The sequence below is a fragment of the Anolis sagrei genome, chromosome 1, assembly GCF_037176765.1.
Source record: "Anolis sagrei isolate rAnoSag1 chromosome 1, rAnoSag1.mat, whole genome shotgun sequence".
Taxonomy (NCBI): Eukaryota; Metazoa; Chordata; class Lepidosauria; order Squamata; family Dactyloidae; genus Anolis; species Anolis sagrei.
In genome coordinates this window covers 72,194,159-72,215,648 of record NC_090021.1, presented here as the reverse complement: position 1 = coordinate 72,215,648, position 21,490 = coordinate 72,194,159, and the positions used below count along the sequence as shown (strand labels likewise).

General features: G+C 36.4%; 1 protein-coding gene across 3 annotated transcripts in view; it reads left to right on the top strand.

Annotated features, from left to right (window-relative positions):
* Positions 1–21,490, top strand: part of ESR1 (estrogen receptor 1) — a 263,932-nt gene that overhangs the window by 192,929 nt on the left and 49,513 nt on the right. For all 3 annotated transcript variants that reach the window (XM_060753574.2, XM_060753575.2, XM_060753577.2), the window contains exon 5: positions 14,644–14,976. In XM_060753574.2, coding sequence (XP_060609557.2) covers positions 14,644–14,976 — 333 coding nt within the window. The remainder of the gene's footprint in view (positions 1–14,643; positions 14,977–21,490) is intronic.

Here is a 21,490-nt window from a genome sequence, read left to right as displayed (position 1 = left end):
CAGAGCAGGATAGTATTCCAGGAAATTTTATCTAATTTTGTCAAGAAATAAAATAAATTGCTTCTACTTTTGGATTTCTTTATTATAGATAATGGGAAGATAGCTGAAGTACTAGAAGTACTAGAAAAACTGAAGCAAGGCTCTGCCTTGGATTTGAAATGGGTGATATTTGACAAAGTGGTCCCTTACTAAGTGAACTTCAGTTCTTTTCTTATTGTTATAACCTTGCACATACATTGTAGGAAGGCTCATTCACTCATCCCAATATATTAGAAAAATTATTGTGAGCACCTGCACAAACCAGGCTAACCCTGCATTTATTAAATTGACATTGTTCTACTCTCACCAAAATAGGGCCTTCTATGTGTCTAGGAGCAATAAAATCCCTATAAAATAAAGACAACTATAGCAGAAATGTCAATTAACACTAAAATGTGTACCCTTCTCACCTGACATGGGAATTGACTGTGTAACTTCTCCATAGAATCATAGAGATGGAAAAGACCACAAGTGTCATCCAGTTCAACCCTCTGCCATGCAGAAACATCCAATGAAAGCACACTGATAAATAGTTATCCTGTATTATTAACAAGTCAGTGTGGTAGGCTTGTATTAGAGTCATCACAGCCTGAAATAACACAAGAATATGTGGGGCTGTGGATGAAGAAGAGAAAAAAAATAATTCATTTTTCAAAGCTCATTTCCATTGCAGTAAAATATTCTTTTGGAAATCTGTAAGGGCCAGAATCTCTCAGGCAACAAGGGTTGTGGTATTGATAAATACAGATATTTGTCCTCAAGTTTCCTCTGCAGCATCTTCGGTTTTCTACAAATCTCATTTCAAGGAGATGTGAGCCTTTGGGAATTCAACAGTATAAGAGTTGGAAAGAGAGAGTTTGGGTACTGGTATATGATTGGGAGACCAACTTAGAATTAAATCCAGTCCTGTACTTTTTTCACTTTATTTCTAGAAAAAAAAAACTTGTATCATACGATGTAGTGCTTACATACCACAGAGAGAAGCTAACAGCAATTAAAATCAATCATATGATACAATAAAATTCCCAAACATCAGCAAGCAGATGCTGCAGATAAAACATTAGATGGAACTCATAAAACTCATATGACCTCATTGTAGTCTTGTTCAGAAATTAAGTGACTTAAACAATCATTTCCCATCATGCATGTGGACTTTCTCTTCTTAATGACAACTTACTAACTGGAAACCTATAATACAGAATGAGGTTTGTTTGGCTTCTGTAAACAGGATCTATTTCAATTTCTAAGTATTTTACTAAGAGTACATCTTAGCGGAATGAACTCATTAGAAAGTGCCAAAGCAATGTTTAATAAAGGTTGAGTATCCTTTATCCAGCAATAATCAAATGCTCCAAAATCCAAAATTGTTCACATGGGTAGCTGACATAGCACTTTTGCTTTCTGATGCTTCATTGCACACAAATATTAAAAATACCGTGTATAAAATTACTATCAATTTATGTGTATAAAATATAAATGAAACACTATGTATATGCAAATATTCCTAAATGTTGAGAATTTTTGAAAAAGAATAAAAATAATTTCTTGTCACAAGTGTTTTGGATAAAGCATACTAAGATACTAAATACTAAGAAAACACATATGAGATGATGGCCTAATGTGTTTAGGGCTTCATGGATCAAAATGGTTTGAAATCCAGTACTATAGCTAATGCATCAGCATTAATAAAAATTTCAATTTCCTGAATGCTTTAAAACAAAGGTTCAGGAGATCTTATAAAATATACAACAGTGTAAAACAAGAAAAACAAAGGCCAGACTAATCTTTGAGACTGCAAAAGTACTTGTCCAGAAGCTCCTTGTACAATGATTTCTCCTGGTGGCACAAACTGAATTGTGATGAGTACAGTTCTGCTCCCTGTTCAAAGTGCCATTGACTATCTGCAATGGTCATGGAGTAGGAAAAAAATCTCTTTGCCACCTTTGTCTCCTGGAATCTCCATGCAATCTATATGGAAGCATACGGAGGGAACATTATATCCCACTAGCTCAAAATAAGATCCCATCCAATATATAACATCAAGAACACTGTGTTCTATAAAGGTAACACATTGGTTGATATTTTAAAAGTTGTTATAAAAAGTGAAAGCTATTATAGTTCCACTTTTGCACAACCTTTTCTTTGGTCTATGCTTGTCCTTGCAGTGTTTTGTATATTTGAATCTAGGGACCTCATCACATTGATAAAAATAAGCGTCATATGATGCTTTGAGCCTTCTTCAAGGACGGAACCCTAAGGCAGCCATCACACAATGTTGTGTGACTTCTGGCTGTGGCTCTGCCTCCAACTTGGGTGAAAGCATTGCCAGATGTTTTCCCTGAATCATGGGAGGCTTCTCATGTTGTTCTGGGTCCAATGTAGCCAATAGCCTTCTGCCCTTGGACATTTCCCCTGTATGATGGGAAAAGTGTTATCACACTGGAGTGTGGGGCGAGGGAGTGTCCTCTCATGTCTGCCGTTTCACCAATATGTTTTAACATGATGAAATAAACTCTAAAGCAAAGGTCTGAATTGTAGTTGCAAGTGAAATATCACATGAATAACTTCTACAATAGTTTTGAAGAGATGTACTACACTAACCCATAGCTCATGTTTATGTGTTTAAAATGGCCTTTGGGAGCCTGGTAGTGGTAAGTCTTTCTTAGCTCCTGGCTATAAATTCTAGATGCATAAATAATGTTGAGCTGGTGTTCTTATACCTTGAGACACTTCCCATGAGACTGCTTTCACATAAAGTACCTTATGGATAGGTACTGCTAGAAAGAACACTTATTTATCTTTTTTGTCATGTTATTGCGTTCCCTCCATACCTCATATCCATTCATGACTTCATGAAGGAAACATGCAGTGTGATGACTTCAGGGCATACATTAAGTTTTACTGCATGCTGTGCAAGGGGAGAACACAGGAATAACCCCTTTTCATTGGCACCAACCCTATATTTCTGATAATGTGTAGATCTTTTCTGGGAAGACAGAATGGCCATTGCTCCTACATCCACTGTACATAACCCTGCCAGGTTCTGCCCCTCTGCACCCAAGTGTGCCTTGCTTATCCAAGCAGAAATAGACATGCAAGTCAATGCATTAACTCTTTTCCACAGAGGTAAATGTCTCACTGAGGGTTGTTTCAGGTATGTTGTTCTAAATTATTAAATGTAGGTTATTAGCCAAACTTCTTACATTTTGAACAGGGTTGGGCTGAATGTGACTATTCAGATGTTCTTCTGTTTCAACTTCAAGCATTTCTAACTCTTGCTTGTGGTTGAGAAATAAATAAAGGGAATTCCATTTGGCATGTTTGTGGGAAGAATAACTTTACAATGCTCTTGTATAAGTTGAATTCATGTATTAAGGACAGAATTTGGGGGCCATAAAAGCAGATTTTGATATAACCTGTAGATAAGTTCAGGATCATTCTGTGAAGAGGGAAAGCACCACATTGAGGCCACACCACAATTTCCACACCCAGGCATTCAAAACACCACAAGTGGTGTCACAATGGAGAGAGTACAGTGGGTCATACTTTTAGGTTCTCCAGAGATGGACTAAGCTCTCATCTGTTGCTTCTGAACTCAAAGGGGATAGCAAATAAATAAATAAATAAATAAATAAATAAATAAATAAAAGGTAACTAAGAGTTAAGATACACTACTTACATTGACCTGTGGATAAGCTGACCCAGAATTTTGGGGTCAATATTTTGACTACATTTTCTAGACTTATACATAAATATATAGGGCTTATAACTTTTGATCAACTGAATGCAAAACAGTACACTTAGTGTAATTTTGCAATGTATGTTATTCTTTTCCTTACCAGCCATGCTGAACATAGCTATATTTACTGAATACATGCATTTTTTAAAGAATTGAAAAGCATAACAACCACCAGATATTTTAGACAGTATAGAAAGTGTGATGCTTTGTGGAAATTGATTTATAGGAAAATGAAGAAATATCCTCTGGCTCCTTGGGAAGAGTACACTGCCTGGAGCATAAACATGGAGAGGTAACAGCAAAATATTGATTCATACACTTAGTAAAAGTGTTGAATTCACAGAATTGTGCTAGGCAGGCTGGCTTGAGATCAATTTGTGAGTGAGTGGTTTTTCTAGAGTACTTGAAGTTCTTATGTCTTTATTTTCAAACATATGTACTTACTTATGCTGCATATACTAAGGTTTTGAAAGGATTTTGTGTTGTTTTGGATTTTTTAAAAGAAGCTTGAGTGAGTACTTACTTGCATTCTTCAAGAGCTTCTTACAACACCTGGACTGGACCATGTCCAATCCAGACAAGTGCATACAAAACCAATCTGTGATTCCAAGTTTGCCAAATCTTATGAGTAATCTGCAAAGTCCCAAGGGCCCCAGGAAAGAGGAGAGCAGAACTGGAAAAGAAGATGGTGGGTGGAGGGCAATGTTTACCCTGCAACTGCTCTGCCCCGTAAGTTGGGCAGGGGATATTTTGGAAGTAGAACTACATGCAAATTCTGCTTAGTTCAGCCTCATGTGTTAAATGTTTCTTTTCGACTTCTTTCTTTCTTCCACAACTAATTTCTCAAAACTAGGTATTGGCTATAAAAATAGAACAACTGCAATCTGTATAATGTAAAACATCACTGACTCAAAGCAGTGTTGCCTGCTTTATTGTATACAATTTTCCAGATTTTTTTCATTCAGGGATAAAGTTAGATTCCTCAGCATTCACTTTATTTGCATTCTCTCAAAGTGGGACTCTAGGTAGCTTAAGTAAGGACATAATAAAATTGAAATAAAACACATATATTTAAAAGCATACACAGTATTAAATTAACAACAAATGTATAAACATTTAAAATATTATTTCAAAACAAACAAAAAAGCACCATAAAATTGGTTCTATTAACCAAGAAGTTCCATACAACTTACTGGAATAGAAATACACCAAAAAAAGCAGCCAAGAAGGGGCCATCTGGCTATCATTTAGGGGTGGCATTCCAAAGCCTGGTAACAACCAGAGAGAAAGCCTTTGCCCATGTTCCTATGAAATGTATCATTTAGAATAGAGAGAAATGCTTCCTTGAGAATATTAGATACCACCTGGTCACTTCATGGCTCATATTTGCTATATGATAGTTTCAGAGATATTATTTTCTTTAAAAGGGCATATTCTGTATTGGCATTATCAGTTATGCAACAAATATGCTTCAGATGTTTTTCTTTAAAATTCACATGTACAGTATCAACACCAGTAAACATGGCACTTGGCAGGACATAATTGGAGATGTCTGTACTCCAGTTTTCACCATTCACATCTACTGTGGTAAAGCTTTAGTATTACATAGCATGACTCAGGTAGCTGGTTTTAAGTGTCATGACAGCAAATTGTTACTTAGTAATATATTATTGTTGTATTTTTTCTGTTGGATGTTGGACAGATGCTTCTAGGTTATTCAGCTTCATATGCCAACATAATTTGGCTGATTTTGTATATTATGCTCCTTAATGTGGACATTTGATGCTCTGCCAAAGGCAGCAAAAGGTTCTTTTCTCTTTTCTGAAAAATCAGTCAGTATTTAAAAAAACACATTTTATTCTCATTTCCTCTAGAGAAGCAGCTCTGTATTTTATAGTGTCATTCTTGGTTGGGAACATTTTATTCAACATTATTTATATCATTGCCACACTCAATCCTTTTCACAATAAGCTGCTGCGACCCCTTCTCAACTGAAAAATAAATTTATTATCCAATCCAGTTATATCTTGAACTCTACCAATCCCCTTGAATCCAGAGGCTTTTTTGATATCTACAGGCATAATCTGTGGCATTTGAGACATTACTGATTATTATCAAGGACCTGGCGGGGAGAGATTTGCCACTTTCTGATGTACCCTCAGATCATGAGGATGCAAACTATTTAGTTTTATGGGCTTTTGATTTGATAGTTGCTGAGGCTAGAACTGAGAATCCATTAAAGTGTGTGTGTTTTGGACCAATTGAAATCGGTACCATTGACATTGTGGTAATGTCAGACTTATAGGGCTGTTGTCTGAAGGCCTCATATTTCTAGTTTTGGGTCTGATGGCCATAGATTGCATGTAATAAAGGCTTCCAGATCACAACCAACAATAGCAGTAGTCAGCCAAAGAGCTAGTAATCCTAGTATGTTCATAGGCTATAGAGCAGGCATGGGCAAACAACCAGTAAGCTGTTAGGAATTGTGGGAGTTGAACTCCAAAACACCCGGAGGGCTGAAGTTTGTCCATGCCTGCTATAGAGTGTTTCTGGCTAGGTTCCTCACTTTTTTCAGGTTGTGTTCCTTTATTTTGAACACTGTCCCTTTTCTCTTCTTTTCTACTCTCATTCTTGTGCCCTTTACAGTTTAATGTCTCCAGATTTCTCATTTTACAAAGTGAGGATTGATGTTTAATGTCCTTCTAAATAATATAGACAAAGCCCAGAGTATTTGAGTGATATATGTAAAAAGCCCACAGGTAAGATTATAGTGGGGTGAACTTGTGATGTATGGTTGGCCTGTAATATTTATTATTATTTATTTTGAGGTTTTATATACCGACCCTCTCACTTTCAAAGAGGGATTCGGACCGGTTGCAGTACTATAAGCAGTTGGTCTGCTATGAAAATAGGTAATATAATGCATTGTAGATGTTGCTTTCCTTTCTACATAAAACAGATTATGCGACTAAGTAATGACAACTAACTGAAAACTGAAGTTATGTTGATCTATAACACATGTGGATAATTTATTAATTTTTCAGTTTTCTTGTAGATGAAAAACTACTCTAAAACTCTTTTAATAATAAAAACATTGTTTTTCTTCAAAAATGATTTACAGATAAGGTGAGTAAAACACTACATATCAATACACGCCTTGTCAAGAGTGAGGACTGTGTGTGGGTCAAGGAAACAGGGTGCATCTACACTTAGAATTAATGCAATTTGACAGCACTTTAACTGCCATAGCTAAAGGCTGTGGAACCATGGGAGTTGTTGTTTGACGATGCAGCAGTAGTGTTTTGCAAAGACCTTGTAAAACTATGACTCCTTTGATTTCATAACACGGAGACACAAAAGTTAAAGTGTATCAAACTGCATGATTCTACAGTTTGGAGGACTGATACAAATGTTCTTAGGAGCTTTCCCATAATGGCTTTCAACCCATGTCTCGATGGAGGTGCTACAGAAATAATAAAAATGCATGTATTGTGTAAGAGCTTAGGGATTTTTGCATCATTTCGTTCTGTTTTATTATACCGAATCTCAATACTTTTTTCTCTTAATTCTAGTTATCATGGACTGTGGTTTGTTAATATTAAGTTCTGGAGATTATTAAGTGAAATAGTGAATTAGTTTATCTCCTCCCCCAGTTAGAAATCTGTATCTTGTGTGTTGTGTATTGCTCATGTTCCATACTCTCTCTCTTTCTCTTTCACTCACTCATACACACACACACACACACACACAAAGTGTATGTGTGTGTGTTATGAGAAGTTGAACATTCTGTATTTCTTTCTTTTCCAGAGAGAAGTGTTCTTACTTCCTTTGCAGTTTAAAACAATTAATAATGATATTCTCTTGTTTTTTCTCCTTCTATGGAATAAGTGAAGAACTACTAGCAAATGCCCTCTTCCTATAAATTTCTTATGAGAAGTCATCCATCCACAGATTTAAACATCTTCTCTTGGGGTCAGAACATTTCCAGCTGCTGATCTAAGTTACTGAGAATTCACAATAGGCTCTTAAAATTCTCCAGTTCAGGTGCCCACAGCTGCAAAGTAAAAGCTGTTAAGGATTCCTATCAATATATACCATATATTCTGGTGTATAGGACTACTTTTTAACCCAAGAAAATATTCTCAGAAGTAAGGGGTTGTCTTATACGCGGGGTCGTCTTATACGTGGGAGTCAACTTATAGAGCGGGCGCTGAAACTTCCAATTGGATTGGAGAATCTGTGGTTGCTGCATATGGTGGAGGAAGCTCAAAAATGGCAATGGTTGTGTCCCTGCCATATGCAGCGACTGTATGAAAGCATTAAGGGTGAACACTATACAAGTACAGTAGAAGAAAATCCATTCATCAGGATTTGTGGACTTAATGGTGAGGTGAAGGGGCGCCTCACCGGGAAGGTGTAAGTGAAGGGAGGAGCAAGCTGCAGACTTCTGGGGTGACCAGGGTATGGAAAAACACACCTCTTTTACCTGTCTGGCCCGCCTTTGTATCCTGTTACTGTACCTCCTCCTCTGCCTCTCAGATCTCACTCCTGAAGACTGCAGTGAAGTGGTGCAGGTGCACATGTGCGAGATCTGAGAGGCAGAGGAGGAGGTACAGTAATAGGAAAATTAACATATTGAAATCAAATCTGATGCTTTTAAAATTTTTATTTGGTGTGCTTTGGAAGAGGGGTAGTCTTATACGGCAAATATATCCCAAACTATATTTTAACTGGAAAGGTTGGAGGTCGTCTTATACACCCAGTTGTCTTATATGCCGGAATATACGGTATATTGTTTGGAAGAGCATACTGGATTGGAAGGCAGAAGAGGCCAAAGACATTCATGTCATTAGAAACAGGCATTACTCTTTTGTGGAGATAGGTAATAAGATGCTGGCAGCCAACATTTTTATTGATGTTATCACCCTTTTCAAACATGTACACACAAGCCATCATTGACAAACTTCCATGTATATATAAGAAATTAATTAAACAGCAACTGCATGAAAAGGTAAACATAGAAATGTGCAGAAAATGCCCCAAATCTCTTTGAGCTACATATTACAATCAACAAGCGTTTGGTGCCTATTATGGTGTATGGGGAGGGAGGATTCCAAAGGCATGGTAATTCAACAGAAAAGGTTGCCTACAGATTAGCATGGGAACAACAACAAATAGACTGCACCTCATCCTTTAAAAGAACATATAAAGCAAATATATAATAACATCTATCAATCAATGCTTTTAAAACCACAACTTAAAAGGAACTTAGACTGGTCTGCCAAAAAAGACTGACCTTTATTGTGAATGTAAATCCAGATAGCATTTCAAGTTGATGAAACTCTCTGGCAGGTCAACGCCCTCTGGTTCAATTGAATTTTGGCTGACTGGCTGAAGTAGATGCGTCCCAGAGGACGAGAGTGAATTGGCCAGATTATATGGGAGAGGGCTTCACTGTGGGTAACTTGGATCTAAACTATTTAGAGCTTTAAACATAATACCCAGCACTTTAGTATTTTGCCTGGAAACCAACTGGCAACCAGTGGAATGATTTTAATATTGGTGTAGTATGCTCACTCCTAAATGGAGGTGCTCCATAAAGTAATCTTATTCCAGTTGGTTAAAGGCCTTTTGTTTCGTTAATACCATGGAGCTGTTCCCAGTGAAATACTGGCAGCCAGTAAATTTATTTGAGCAAATGGGTATTGTACTGTGTTCTACAAATGTTCCATTGTTTAGCAACCCAGCTGCCAAAATTGGTTCATGGGTAGTTTCTGGGCCAGACTTATGGGTCACTCTTTCAGATTGTAGACTTTAGGCTGAAGATTCTGCAACTGTATCCTCAAACAGATATTTTTCAAGCTTAGAGCTCCATGCAGAATATTTTTGCATAATTCAGGATTTGAAGTTAGATTCCTCTTTCCAGCCTATCTCTGTTGAGGAATGGCAAAAGATGGTAATAATAATAATATTTATTTATTTGACCAGTCATATAACCATTTCAAAATAGAACACGAGTAAAAAACAAGGGAAAAAGGTGAGGACAGCAGCTGACCTTCTATTTATAGTCAGAATCTTATTTTCCTGGTTCTTTTTCAGGAAATCTGCTCTTGAAAAGATGGTATAAAAGAGTGCTCCAAGATTAAAAGCCCGACCCTTTAAGAGAAGTGCAAGGAATCTGACTAATTTCCAGGGTACATATCATCTACCAATAAAACTGCCTTCTTATTTGGAGTTATCATTACTTTATTGGCCATCACCCATCCTATCACTGCATCTATCTACTGATCCTTTATAATATAAAGCCACACTTGACTGTAGCAAAGTAGAACTTGGTATCATCACCATACTAATGACATCAAATTCTAGATCTCTTAATGGCAACTCACAATAGTTTTATATAGCCATTAACTCAGAACTGGAGGCAAGACAGTATTTTGTAGCACCCCAATGGCAACCAATGATAATCTTTGCAGCAGCTCTCTGAAACTGATCCTATAGGTAGGCATGGAATCAGTGCAATTCTGTGCCTCACATGACAAATCCACAAACCTGGCTCAAGAGCAACAAGTACAATAATTAAGGATGCTCAGCATTACTTTCCCAGTTCAATAAGTGTTACATCCTGGATGCATCTGATAAGTCTCCCTCTTGTTTGCTTAAATCAGCAATAGAGACTATGTCATTGGTCAGCAGGTCAGATTCAAAAAACCTAAAATCCACCCACATCCATCCCATGTTTGAGCCCTTGACTCAATCTGCAAGAACAGCATCTTAGAATGTTTTGGGGAGATGAACAAGCTTTGGCCCTAACAGAATAGTTTTTTCTAGATCCCTTCTTGAGAATCCAGGAGAGATAGCAAGGTAGTTGATTTTGCTGCCTTCATCCCCACACAGTAGGCATGACACACTGGCAGATCTGTGCCATCTGTTGGTGATTCCTATCTTTACCTTGAATTACCAAAGAACAAATACCTCAAAATGTAGGGTTTCTAAGGAAATCACTTATGTAACCTTGATTAAAATATATGCTTTAATTTGAATTAAACCAGTCTTTTAGTATATGGAGCTAGTAAAAAAATTAGAATAGAGGTTGCAGATTAGACAGGTAAGGATCATATTCACACTATTGCTTCCTTCAGATTGAGTTAACAGTTGCCATTTATTTTATTTTATTGTAACCAAGGCCAAACCATTCACACAGCAAAGCAAAACTAACTGGCTTTTCTTTGTATTGGAAATAATACTTCAAACAAATCTTACTAAAAAGGCAGTAATATTCTCATTAGTGTCAGAAGAATGTGTATTTCTCTCTAAATTTGTTTTGAACAATGTGAACAGTCCAGGTTGTTTTTACTTATTCAGCAACTTATAAGCAATATTGATAAACAAGTTAATCATTGTATAAAATAAAAAATACATTCTTTTGGTTGGATTCAGAGGTCCTTCTCCATGAAGATAAGGGAGACCTGGAGTTATAGGAAGTGCCAACCTCCCCCCCCCCCCCAAACAAAAAATCCCAGCCATTTGTATGAAAAATCCATTTAGCATTGGATTTTGAAGCTCCACATATGTTATTCATGTGAGGCAAATCTACAAAATGTTATATTTTAATTGTTTTGAGACCTAAAAGGATATAGCTGCTTGCTACACAAACAAGAACTCAGACATATGTACTTAATGTTCAAGCAATCACAAGGCTTTTTCAGACTAAACTAGTGATTGCTGCAGTACAAGATGGGATGAATTTGCAAGGCACAAAGCTATGTGAAAATCCTTCTCGTGTGTTCGTTTGTTACAGTACAGGATGTGGTGAATTTACAAGGTACATAGCTATGTGAAAATCCCTTTCCTTCATTCACATGGTTATTCCTACTGTTTTCCTGGACAGACTGAAAATTGTATTAATGATATTGTAAATCCTGTGACTAGCGGTATTTTGCTAGTTAGATTATGAAATTTTGCAAAAACAGGGTCATTTCTTCTAATGTAAGTGAACTTTTATGGTAGGAAAAATTGTAGTGAATTTATGAGCACATTGTTTTTCAAATTCATTCTGAAACATGCAATAATTCTAAGAGCAAAAGTAAATTTATAAACCCTCTTTATATGGAAAGATTTATCAAAAATGTGGAAAATTGGCACTGGAATAATTCACCCTTCTTTTGTTTTAAAATAAGCATGAATTTAATTAAATGTTACTGAGTAGATAGATAATACTCATCATATTCATTAGCTCCTTCCAGTCTTATTGGTCACAGCATGTTTTCAAAGGAGGCATAACTTTATATGGTTTTATCTGTAGTTTTATATATGATACATTGCTTTCTATTTGATTGTATATGTGGCATTGAATATTGCCATGTTGTAAGCCACTCTTAGTTCCCCTTGGGGTGAGAATGTGAGATATAAATATAGTAAATAAAATAAATAAATAATAATAATAATAATAATAATAATAATAATAATTTTAGTATGAAAACCCCTGGTCTCATTCCTAGATATAAGTTGGAACCTTTAAATCAAGAAGTATTGTCTCATGGAGCAATTCAACCGAATAGTTTAGACACTACTGAATGTAAATGAAGCCTAAACAAAGGCCCACGCCTTTCTTTTATGTGGCAATTGTTTCCTGTGGGTGTGGCATGAATGTTCAAAATGTTCATCAGATGCTGGCTCTTTCAGCGATTTTCTTTTCAATCACATCGAAGCACTAAGTATTACAACTGGAACATTCACTACTGAGATGTTTGAGATGACATGTGCTGACATCATTGGCTTCTTTCTGCATTTTGATTTTAGGCCTTTCCTAGTTTGGAATGCGAGCTACTTCTAATTAATTGTTCTACACACTTCAAATATTAATCACCTTCTTCCAAGCTTTTACTTGACATACAGAACTGATCAGCCACATATAGGAGCCATCTTACTTCAATGTGCTTTACTTTCTTTTATAAAATTGTTTAAGAGAGGTTTTTTGTACAAACCAGTTTATTTTGTGATTTATCATGTGAGATGCAACATTGAGATAATTTTCCACCACTGACTTTATATGAAATTAAGAATGGATCCTCATGAAGATCAACTGGTTGTGCAAAGATTTCAAGAGCCTAACAGCAATTCCAAGCATAACACCCATCATGCATATATGGGAAACCATTGTCATTGAAATTCTTAAACATTTTAAAATCAAAACAATACAAATTTGAAGAATGACATTGACTTTAACTCAGTGGTTCTCAACCTGTGGGTCCCCAGATGCTTCGACCTACAACTCCCAGAAATCTCATGCCAGTTTAACCAGCTGTTAGGATTTATTTAAGTTGAAGGTCAAAACCTCTGGGGACCCACAGGTTGAGAACCACTGCTTGCATTTACAGAATAAATCATTTGAAGACTGCTTCTTAAACATCTCAAATGTTGCAAAAGCAATGGAAATGAACTTTTTGGATTTAATTGTTGGGGGGGGGGGAGTTGTATCTATTGCACCATGGATGGATGAAACACTATATATACTACAGTACAAGGCAACCTCATGTATAAGTCAAGAGCAGGTTTGGGGCCAAAATTATGAATTTTGATATGGCTGTGAATAAGCCAAGAGCCATTCTGCACAGAGGGGAAAGTACCAGCATAGCCATTGACACAATTTTCTCATCAAGGCATTCAAAAAGGCCAGAAGCGGTGACATAGTGGAGACAGTAGATGGTGGTGGTGCGTCCTCAGAGGAAACTATGTTTTTTGCCTTTCACCAACTCTACTCAGAGAAGGGAATGGTTCATTTTTTGAAAAGAGTTAAGTTATAATGGTTGTATTGACCTCTGGATAAGTTTTTGAGATTAGTGTTTTTGACTAAAATTTCTAGACTTATACATGAGTATATACAGTATGTTAAAATTACACATGCTGCTTAGAAGTTAAAAATTCACCCAATATTTGCTAGTTGAACTGGGAGTCCCATGCCTTAAGAGTATGTATTTGTGTGGCACCTGAGTAGATTTTAAGAACAATGTACTGTTTTATTGTTTAATATTGCTTTTAAGTTACAATGCAGATCATCCGGTAATTTCCTTAAAAGAGGGAGGTGGGGAATTGATCAGAATGATCCTTTAAGCCAAACCTTTCTTCCAGTATCCGGGTTCTTGGTGTTCTTTACTACAATGCACAGGCAAATATTTAGATAGCATTTGATTCCTGTTGAGAATTATGCCTATTTTCTTCAAAGAAAGTCTTGTAACTCAGCCAAATGCATGTTTGTTTCCAGATCCAAGGATAAGTTTTTTTGTGTCAAATATTGCAAAGTAGCCATTCATTAAATAGACAATTCAGAAGTTGCTGTACTATCTAACCATTTACTTCTTAAAAGTAGTTTATAAGTAGGAAGGAGTTTTCACAAAGCAAAGCAGGAATGTCTAGGAGTAAGTAGGGTCCGTGTGGATTAGATTGCATGAATAATTGGTTGTTACAGAACTGACACATTGCTCAGGCCGTGACTGAAACAAAATGTCTTGTTTCAAGGCCAGACTGAAGACATTTTGTTCTCATATGGCACCAAATGATCCTAGCCACCTCCTGCACTGTTGCAATGAATTCTATGTTGCAATACAGACATGCTTTTTGGCACTTATGTATGGGTCCCTGTTTGTAACATACTATGCAGCAGATGCTTTGTAGCATAGTGTTATCAAATTGCTAAGTATTCTGTTGTAAGATGAGAAAATAATGTGGAATGGGTGTAATTTAATGTATGCCTCAGGACAGTGCACTGGATTAAATAAGTATTGCATAAATTCCCATTCTTCTTTTTATGGCATTGCATAACAAGATGGTGCAAAACATGTTAATTGTATTCTTATCCTTTTCAGGAATTCGAAAAGACCGCAGAGGAGGCCGTATGCTGAAACACAAGCGTCAAAGAGAGGAAAATGATAGCAGGAATGCAGGGGCTTTAACAGAGGCAAGGAGCACGGCTCTCTGGCCAAGTCCCCTGATGATCAAACATAGCAAAAAGAACAGCCCAGCCTTGTCTCTGACTGCAGATCAGATGGTCAGTGCTTTGCTGGAAGCAGAGCCACCTGTCGTCTACTCAGAATATGACCCTAGCAGACCTTTCAATGAAGCTTCAGTGATGACACTGCTAACCAACCTCGCTGACAGAGAACTGGTGCACATGATCAACTGGGCAAAAAGAGTTCCAGGTAAGGACATGTTTGAAAGAGCGTGTTTGAACAGTTGTTTATAGGTTTACATATCCCAAGGCATACTGCTGATAAGGCAGTCAGGCAAATGTGAGTGGAATTCACATGGAGGCAAACATTATTTCTACTCTTCTGTTTTCTGCTCAGTGTCATGATTATATGTACTAGTATAAACTGGTTTTTCTGGTATAACTCTAGAGAGTATAAGCATGAAAAGTAGGCTGAATAATAATTAACATACTTGGTTACTAACATAAAGCTGAAAAGTACCAAGTAGAATAGATAGGATAACTTGTGATGTTCTAAGTATTTATGGACATCAATTTCCATTAGCCAAATTTTGTATTCTGTATTTTATATTTTTGTATTTTGTCTGTTTGTTTGCTTTGTTCTGTTAGAAATGTAATATAACTGACTGGTTGCTGATGACTCGATAAATAAATAAATAGCCTGATCAGTGATGTGACATGATGGGAGATGTAGTTCAGCAACATCTGGAAGACCCAGCTTCCTTAGTCATAGGTATAGAATACAGAGTATGACAGAGACACAGTATATTAACATAACATTGTTGTTACTATTTGCTGTCAAGTTGATTTCAGCTTATGGTGACCCCACAAATAAGAGACAGGTAGCTGGTTTGTCATCAGCTGCCCTGCTCAGGTCTTCAGGCTCAAAAATGTGGCTTCCTTGGTTAAGTTTATCTACCTTTTATATGGTCTTCCCCTTTTTCTGTTCTGTTCCACTTTGCTGAGCATTATAATGTTCAAACTCGCGGGGGTGAGAAAGGCCCTTTCTGATCTTTTGACTGCAGTCTCCATTTAACTGATGAATGGGTTTAGGTATAAAAGTACTTAACTATTAAATGTTTGACATTTTATAAATAATCTGTATTCATCAATATTTTTGTTTTCTTAATGTTTAAACAAAACCCACTTTTGTCCTTTTTTCACAGAATAAAAAGTTGCATAACATACTACCTTTTTTTAAATCTCCAGGTCAAACAAAAATAACAATATACCTAATCAACAAAAATCCTTCAGTTTTGTTGGTGTCTATAAGATTGTTCCTAAATTAATATTACATGCTTATTACATGGAAAGCATGCACGGTAATTAATTTATTGCTGCCTGGAATAGAAACTTTGCATAGTAACTAATTTTAAAAAAGCATCTATCTTGATTTCAAAAGACAAGGTGAAAATGACTATATGTACATGCATTTTAAATACAATGTAACTCTGAAATATTTTAAGATTGTATTTCCTGTGGTTTTTAGTTTGAATGTGTATTTATATGTATATATTTAACTGAACTTTTAATACCCAAAATATTTAATTCTATTTTCATGCTTATATATTTGCAGATTTTAAATTGTACTGAAATGCTTTTAATATAAGCCGCTTTGAGTCTCCTTGTGGAGAGAAAAAGCAGAGCATAAATAAACATCATCATTATTATTGACAGAAAACTGAAATCAATTAATTTCAGGAATTGTGTCTTCTAGAAACTGAACTATGAAGGCTAAGATAAATGGGTTGGTTAGAGAATACGTATGAGAAAATTGTCCAGTGCTAGAGCTTTACTAATGTCAATACACTCTTACTTTTGAGCAGATATTGATTGCAGTGTATTTATAATATTAAATAAGACTATGTCCAAATTCTTTGCTTACAGAATTTGGTCCAATTCCCATATGGCAAAAGTGGGGAGGAGTTACATATGCCGGACCCTTCAGATACAGAGGCCAGCAAAGAAACAAGCAAGGGCATAGTAGGGTTGTGATGGAGAGATGGGCTTTATAAACTAATCAGTACATCACTTCATTGTTGGATTTCAAAATTCAATCAGTTCTCCAAAGTTTAGATGGCCACAACTGGACCAAGTAGGATTTTCTCCCCCTTTCCCATTTTTTAACCCTACCTACCCTACCCTACACAATGGAATCATGGGGGTTGTTTGGTGAGGGGGCAGCACTTCGTGGTAGAAAAGACTATATACCTAGCAAAACTACTGCAGCTGTCATGTTGGTTTCATATAATGCTGTCTAAATAACTGGCTACTTGGCAAGTATTATGGAGAGAAAGAAAGAGTAGATTTCAGTGCCATCATTTTATTGAAGTTCTCTACAATCTTTCTCTTTGGTCATGAGATCCATGGGATGAGCAAGGAGACTGTAGTGATATATGGTAAGCTCTCACTTTAAGGATGGAATGTTATGGATCTCAGGAGGAACTACCTCCTTCAAGGCCACCTGATCTATAATTCAATATATCTGGATTCCTCCAGGAGCTTGGATGCTATGCCTAGGGGTCACCTAGGCAGATGTCTGGGGATAACCCCTGCCTTAGCAGAGCCACTTTGCCATTCACAAGGTACATGATTTAAATAGTTTAAATTAAGTGACCAGATTCAACCCTATTCTTGTGCTTGATATCATTATTTCCTCTCTTGTGGTTAAATGTTCATGTTCCATAACTAACAACTAATAGTATAGATCTTAAGAAAAGTAACTTTGAGAATTTTCTTTTTATTAAAAAGCAAAGTGAGTTAACTTGGCATTGCTCTTAAACGGCCTGGCTAATGATTTACTTGCAGTACAGTAGCTGTATAGTTTAATGATCCCAAAACAGTATATTGGGCATGCAAGCTTTGAAGTTTCAAGATGATTCACTGTACTGGAGTTATTTTATAGTTTCCTGAAGTGAAAAGATAAATAGCCAGTTTAATTTTTGGTTTGATGCTGCCAAACTAGATGGCTTTCTTTTTTATTTGCTAAAGGCATTGTTTTCCAAACTAAGTTTATAATCTAAACTGTTTGTTAAATTGAGAACACTGTGTGGCCCTCAGTAACTATAGATTCTTATCACATACAGGACATCAACATCCTTTTTTTTAAAAAAAATGCACATTTGAAATGAGAGTAAGCCAACACAGTGTTGTTTCCCTCCCATAGTATTTATGCTTTTCTCATTGTATTTCATGTAGAAATGGAAGGCATCTATCAGGAGTACTTTGATTGTGTAGTCCTGCATGGCAGGGGGTTGAGATGGATTTCCCTTGCGGTCTCTTCCAACTCTATGATTCTGTGATATAACAATCAATGCTCTTCAGTCTGAATCATCTTCTGTACAAACTATTACGTGTTTTTGGTTCTTTTGTAGATTTTATTCAGCAACATAATCTGAACTACATGATTGTGGGTGCGGTGTCTATTGTGGGTGCTATGATTAGCCACAAGGCAATGGGATATGTCTTTCCCTTCAAAGGGGTGATTTATTTGTGGGCATCATCCCACCACTATTCACACAAATAGTACAACCCCTCACTGCAACAACCTTCCAGAATGTGTGTCCAAGACTCTGCTGATAAAACATTGATGAGAGTAGTTTACTTACTTGCATGCAATTACAAGCATATTTGTTTGCAAATTTTAAAGTTTATGAAATCCAAGTCAGCATCTACTTTACATTTTCAGATTTTTAATGGAGCTTTATACCTTTTCTCCAACTCTCAAAAAATGGACACACAATTCAATTGGAGGCATGTAGCACTATCTAAAATATCTTAGATAAGTACTATCTAAGTATCTATCTTATATTACTGGTATTTCATGTGGATCACCAGATGTTGTTGGTCTACAGTTCTAAACCTTCCTCACCATTAACTATGCTGGCTAGAACTTTTAGGAGTTGCATGATTGTTATTTGTGTATCAATCTTTTTGTGCAGATTTCTTTGTCCAGAAAATGCTGTTGTCTGTACAAAATTTTTTGAATGTTGTGCCAAATGAGTCTTGAACTGTGAAGATTCTCATCAGACCAAGATTGTCTTTCTCAAGATATTCTGACACTTAAGAAACATATTTTCCAACCTTTTCCCAAATATGGTTAAATATTCTTCACACTCTTAGAACTGTGCATATGTGTAGAAACATTCCTTTTGTCTTGTCTGCTAGTCATGAAAACAAAAAGCCAAGACCTTTCTTTTAGACATTTAGGGAGAAACAGAGTGATGTGGCTGCCTTGAACTCACTGAAGGAAAGTCAGGATGTAAATGTAACAGGCATTCGTAATCATATGATGACATCAATTTGGTGAGGTTATAACATCTAAAATGTGCAAACACATGACATTAAAACATAAGGCATGGCTCTTTTCTTGTCTGGTAATCTTGTTTTTCGATTAAGAGGAGAGGATGGTGTGAGGGAAGCTTGGAAGGTTGGGAAGGTGGAAGAGAGATGAATTGGAAGTAAATGAAAGTTTGTGATCAATGTCCATTCATATTGCTATGCATGTGAAGGTGGACCTGCTGATGTAGTTAAGAAGACCAAAGAGAAACATTGGGGCACAGGGAGAAATTTAGTACTTGAAAAGTATATGTGTGTGTACAAATGAAAGGAATTTACTTCTGGCTTAGATAAATGATGAGAGTGCAAGCACAATTACTACTTTCTGTCAACATCCTCCAGTTACTGAGGTTATAAAACATTGCGTTAATTACTAACTTGCAGAAGTAAGCTGTTTCACCTCACATCAATATAAATTACCAGATAAATAGGCAGCACAGTCAAAGGAGCAAACTCTTTTCTACCATTCATATTGTGTCTCGAAAGTTGGAGCAAAACCCTGAAACTATTTCCTGCTAGAGATAGATGTCACGATCTTCGAGGGCATGTTACTGGCTCTTATCCATCTAATATAAAAGGACTCCCTCCCAAATTTCATTAGATTGTTCTCCACATATTTTATGGTGACACCCAGTTTTCCCCCTTTATTATCTCCCAGAGGAATTGTGGTCCAGGGAAGAGTTTTCCAAATGATGTGTCACAACAAATTAGTGTGTCAGCTGTAGTGTGTAAATGTGTTGCGTGAACGTAATAAGAAACACATTGGTCTATGTGAAATAAGCAATAAACCATATATTTTTACAAATATAAATGAAACGTTTTCATAAGTGATGTTATTACAATTTATGTTTATGTCTGTATCTCTTATAAGGGTTGGTTTAACCTCCAGTTTCATAGGAAAACTGGATTACTGTGTTGTGAAATTATGCATGCCTAAAAAGTGTGTCACCAACATGAAACGTTTGATAAGCTATTGTGTAGAGCAATGCGAGAGATTAAAACATTGTCTGTAGAACTGTAAACATTTGCTTAATTTGTACTCATACATCATAAGGACACATTTTAAAGCCTATCACAACTGGCAACATTCAGAGAGTTTTTACACATTTTCAAAGGCAGTTCAAGAGTTTGAGAGAATGAGGAATTTTTTGAATGTGAAAATCGTTTTTACAAAGACTTCTTGTTTGCACAACAGCCATTGTTTTGCACAAAAAATGTGTTTTTCACAAGCAGTATATTTTGTGCATAGCCTAGTGATACAGCACATTCAAAAGAATTGTGGTCTTGGATGGAGAGAGAGAAATCATGAAGTGACTGAGGATTTTTTTTCCAATGGAATTCTTAATGTCTTGATATATTCTTTCTCAATGAGGATAATGATAAAGTGTGTGAATAATGTTGCTTTTACCATAACTTGCAATTGTGGGGTGTGAGAAGAACCTTGAGAAGGGAAAGAAATCCTACTATTTCAGTTAATGTCGAATCCTACCCATGAGAACCTGTTCAGGAATTTCTACTTCTTGTTGAAAATTTTAGTGACACGGTTTCCCCCATTTCTCTGATCACTTATAAGGATGGAGAATTTTGAGAGAGGAATTTGCTTGCAGCTCTGCTATGCATTCTTTCCATTTCTGCTCTTCTGAGCAATTCATAACAATTTTCCCTCTTGGGTCAATATCTGTAGCTATAGGAATGTGTAACATTTTGAAATATGGGGGATTCCTTTGCACAACATGTAATCCCTGTAATGCTTCATGATTCTAAAAATAATCATTATCCTAATAAGTGGTAGAACCATTTATGTTTTGCCCAGGCATTAGGCTTACAGCCAAGTTCTGCAGGAATAATTTGGCAAAGGGTGTGAACTACAAGCCAATTGTGAGTGTGAGGAAGGGGGAATATTGAAACACTAGTATGAAATAAGAGGGAAGAAGGCAAATACTTATCTAAGATGACAAAAAACAAATGTGAGAAGCTAGTGCCCATGCTGACTTGAGCTTCTGAGTGCTGTAGTCCCCAAAACAAAGTTTTCAAACACTGTATTTCTTTGCTGAGACTCGGAAATACTTCAGCTACAGGACAAATGGCTGAGAAACAAGAAATGGGATTGTGTGAGATCATAAGTTCCTCTAAATATTTACAAGTGGGAGAGGAAGAAGACACAGAGGAATTAGAGTACTATTTCAGAGGAAAACTAATATTGAATGCCATGTCCACTCTCTGAGCCTCAACTTGTTGACATGTTAGTTAGTGGTTCATTTCCTGTATGGTCATAGGAAAAATACACTTTATTAAAAATGTTTATATAATTGGGTAGAAAGCACTGTAGTGAGAGTATGAGACATATTCACTTTTTAAAAAATTGAGGTAAGACATTTGTTTGGGTG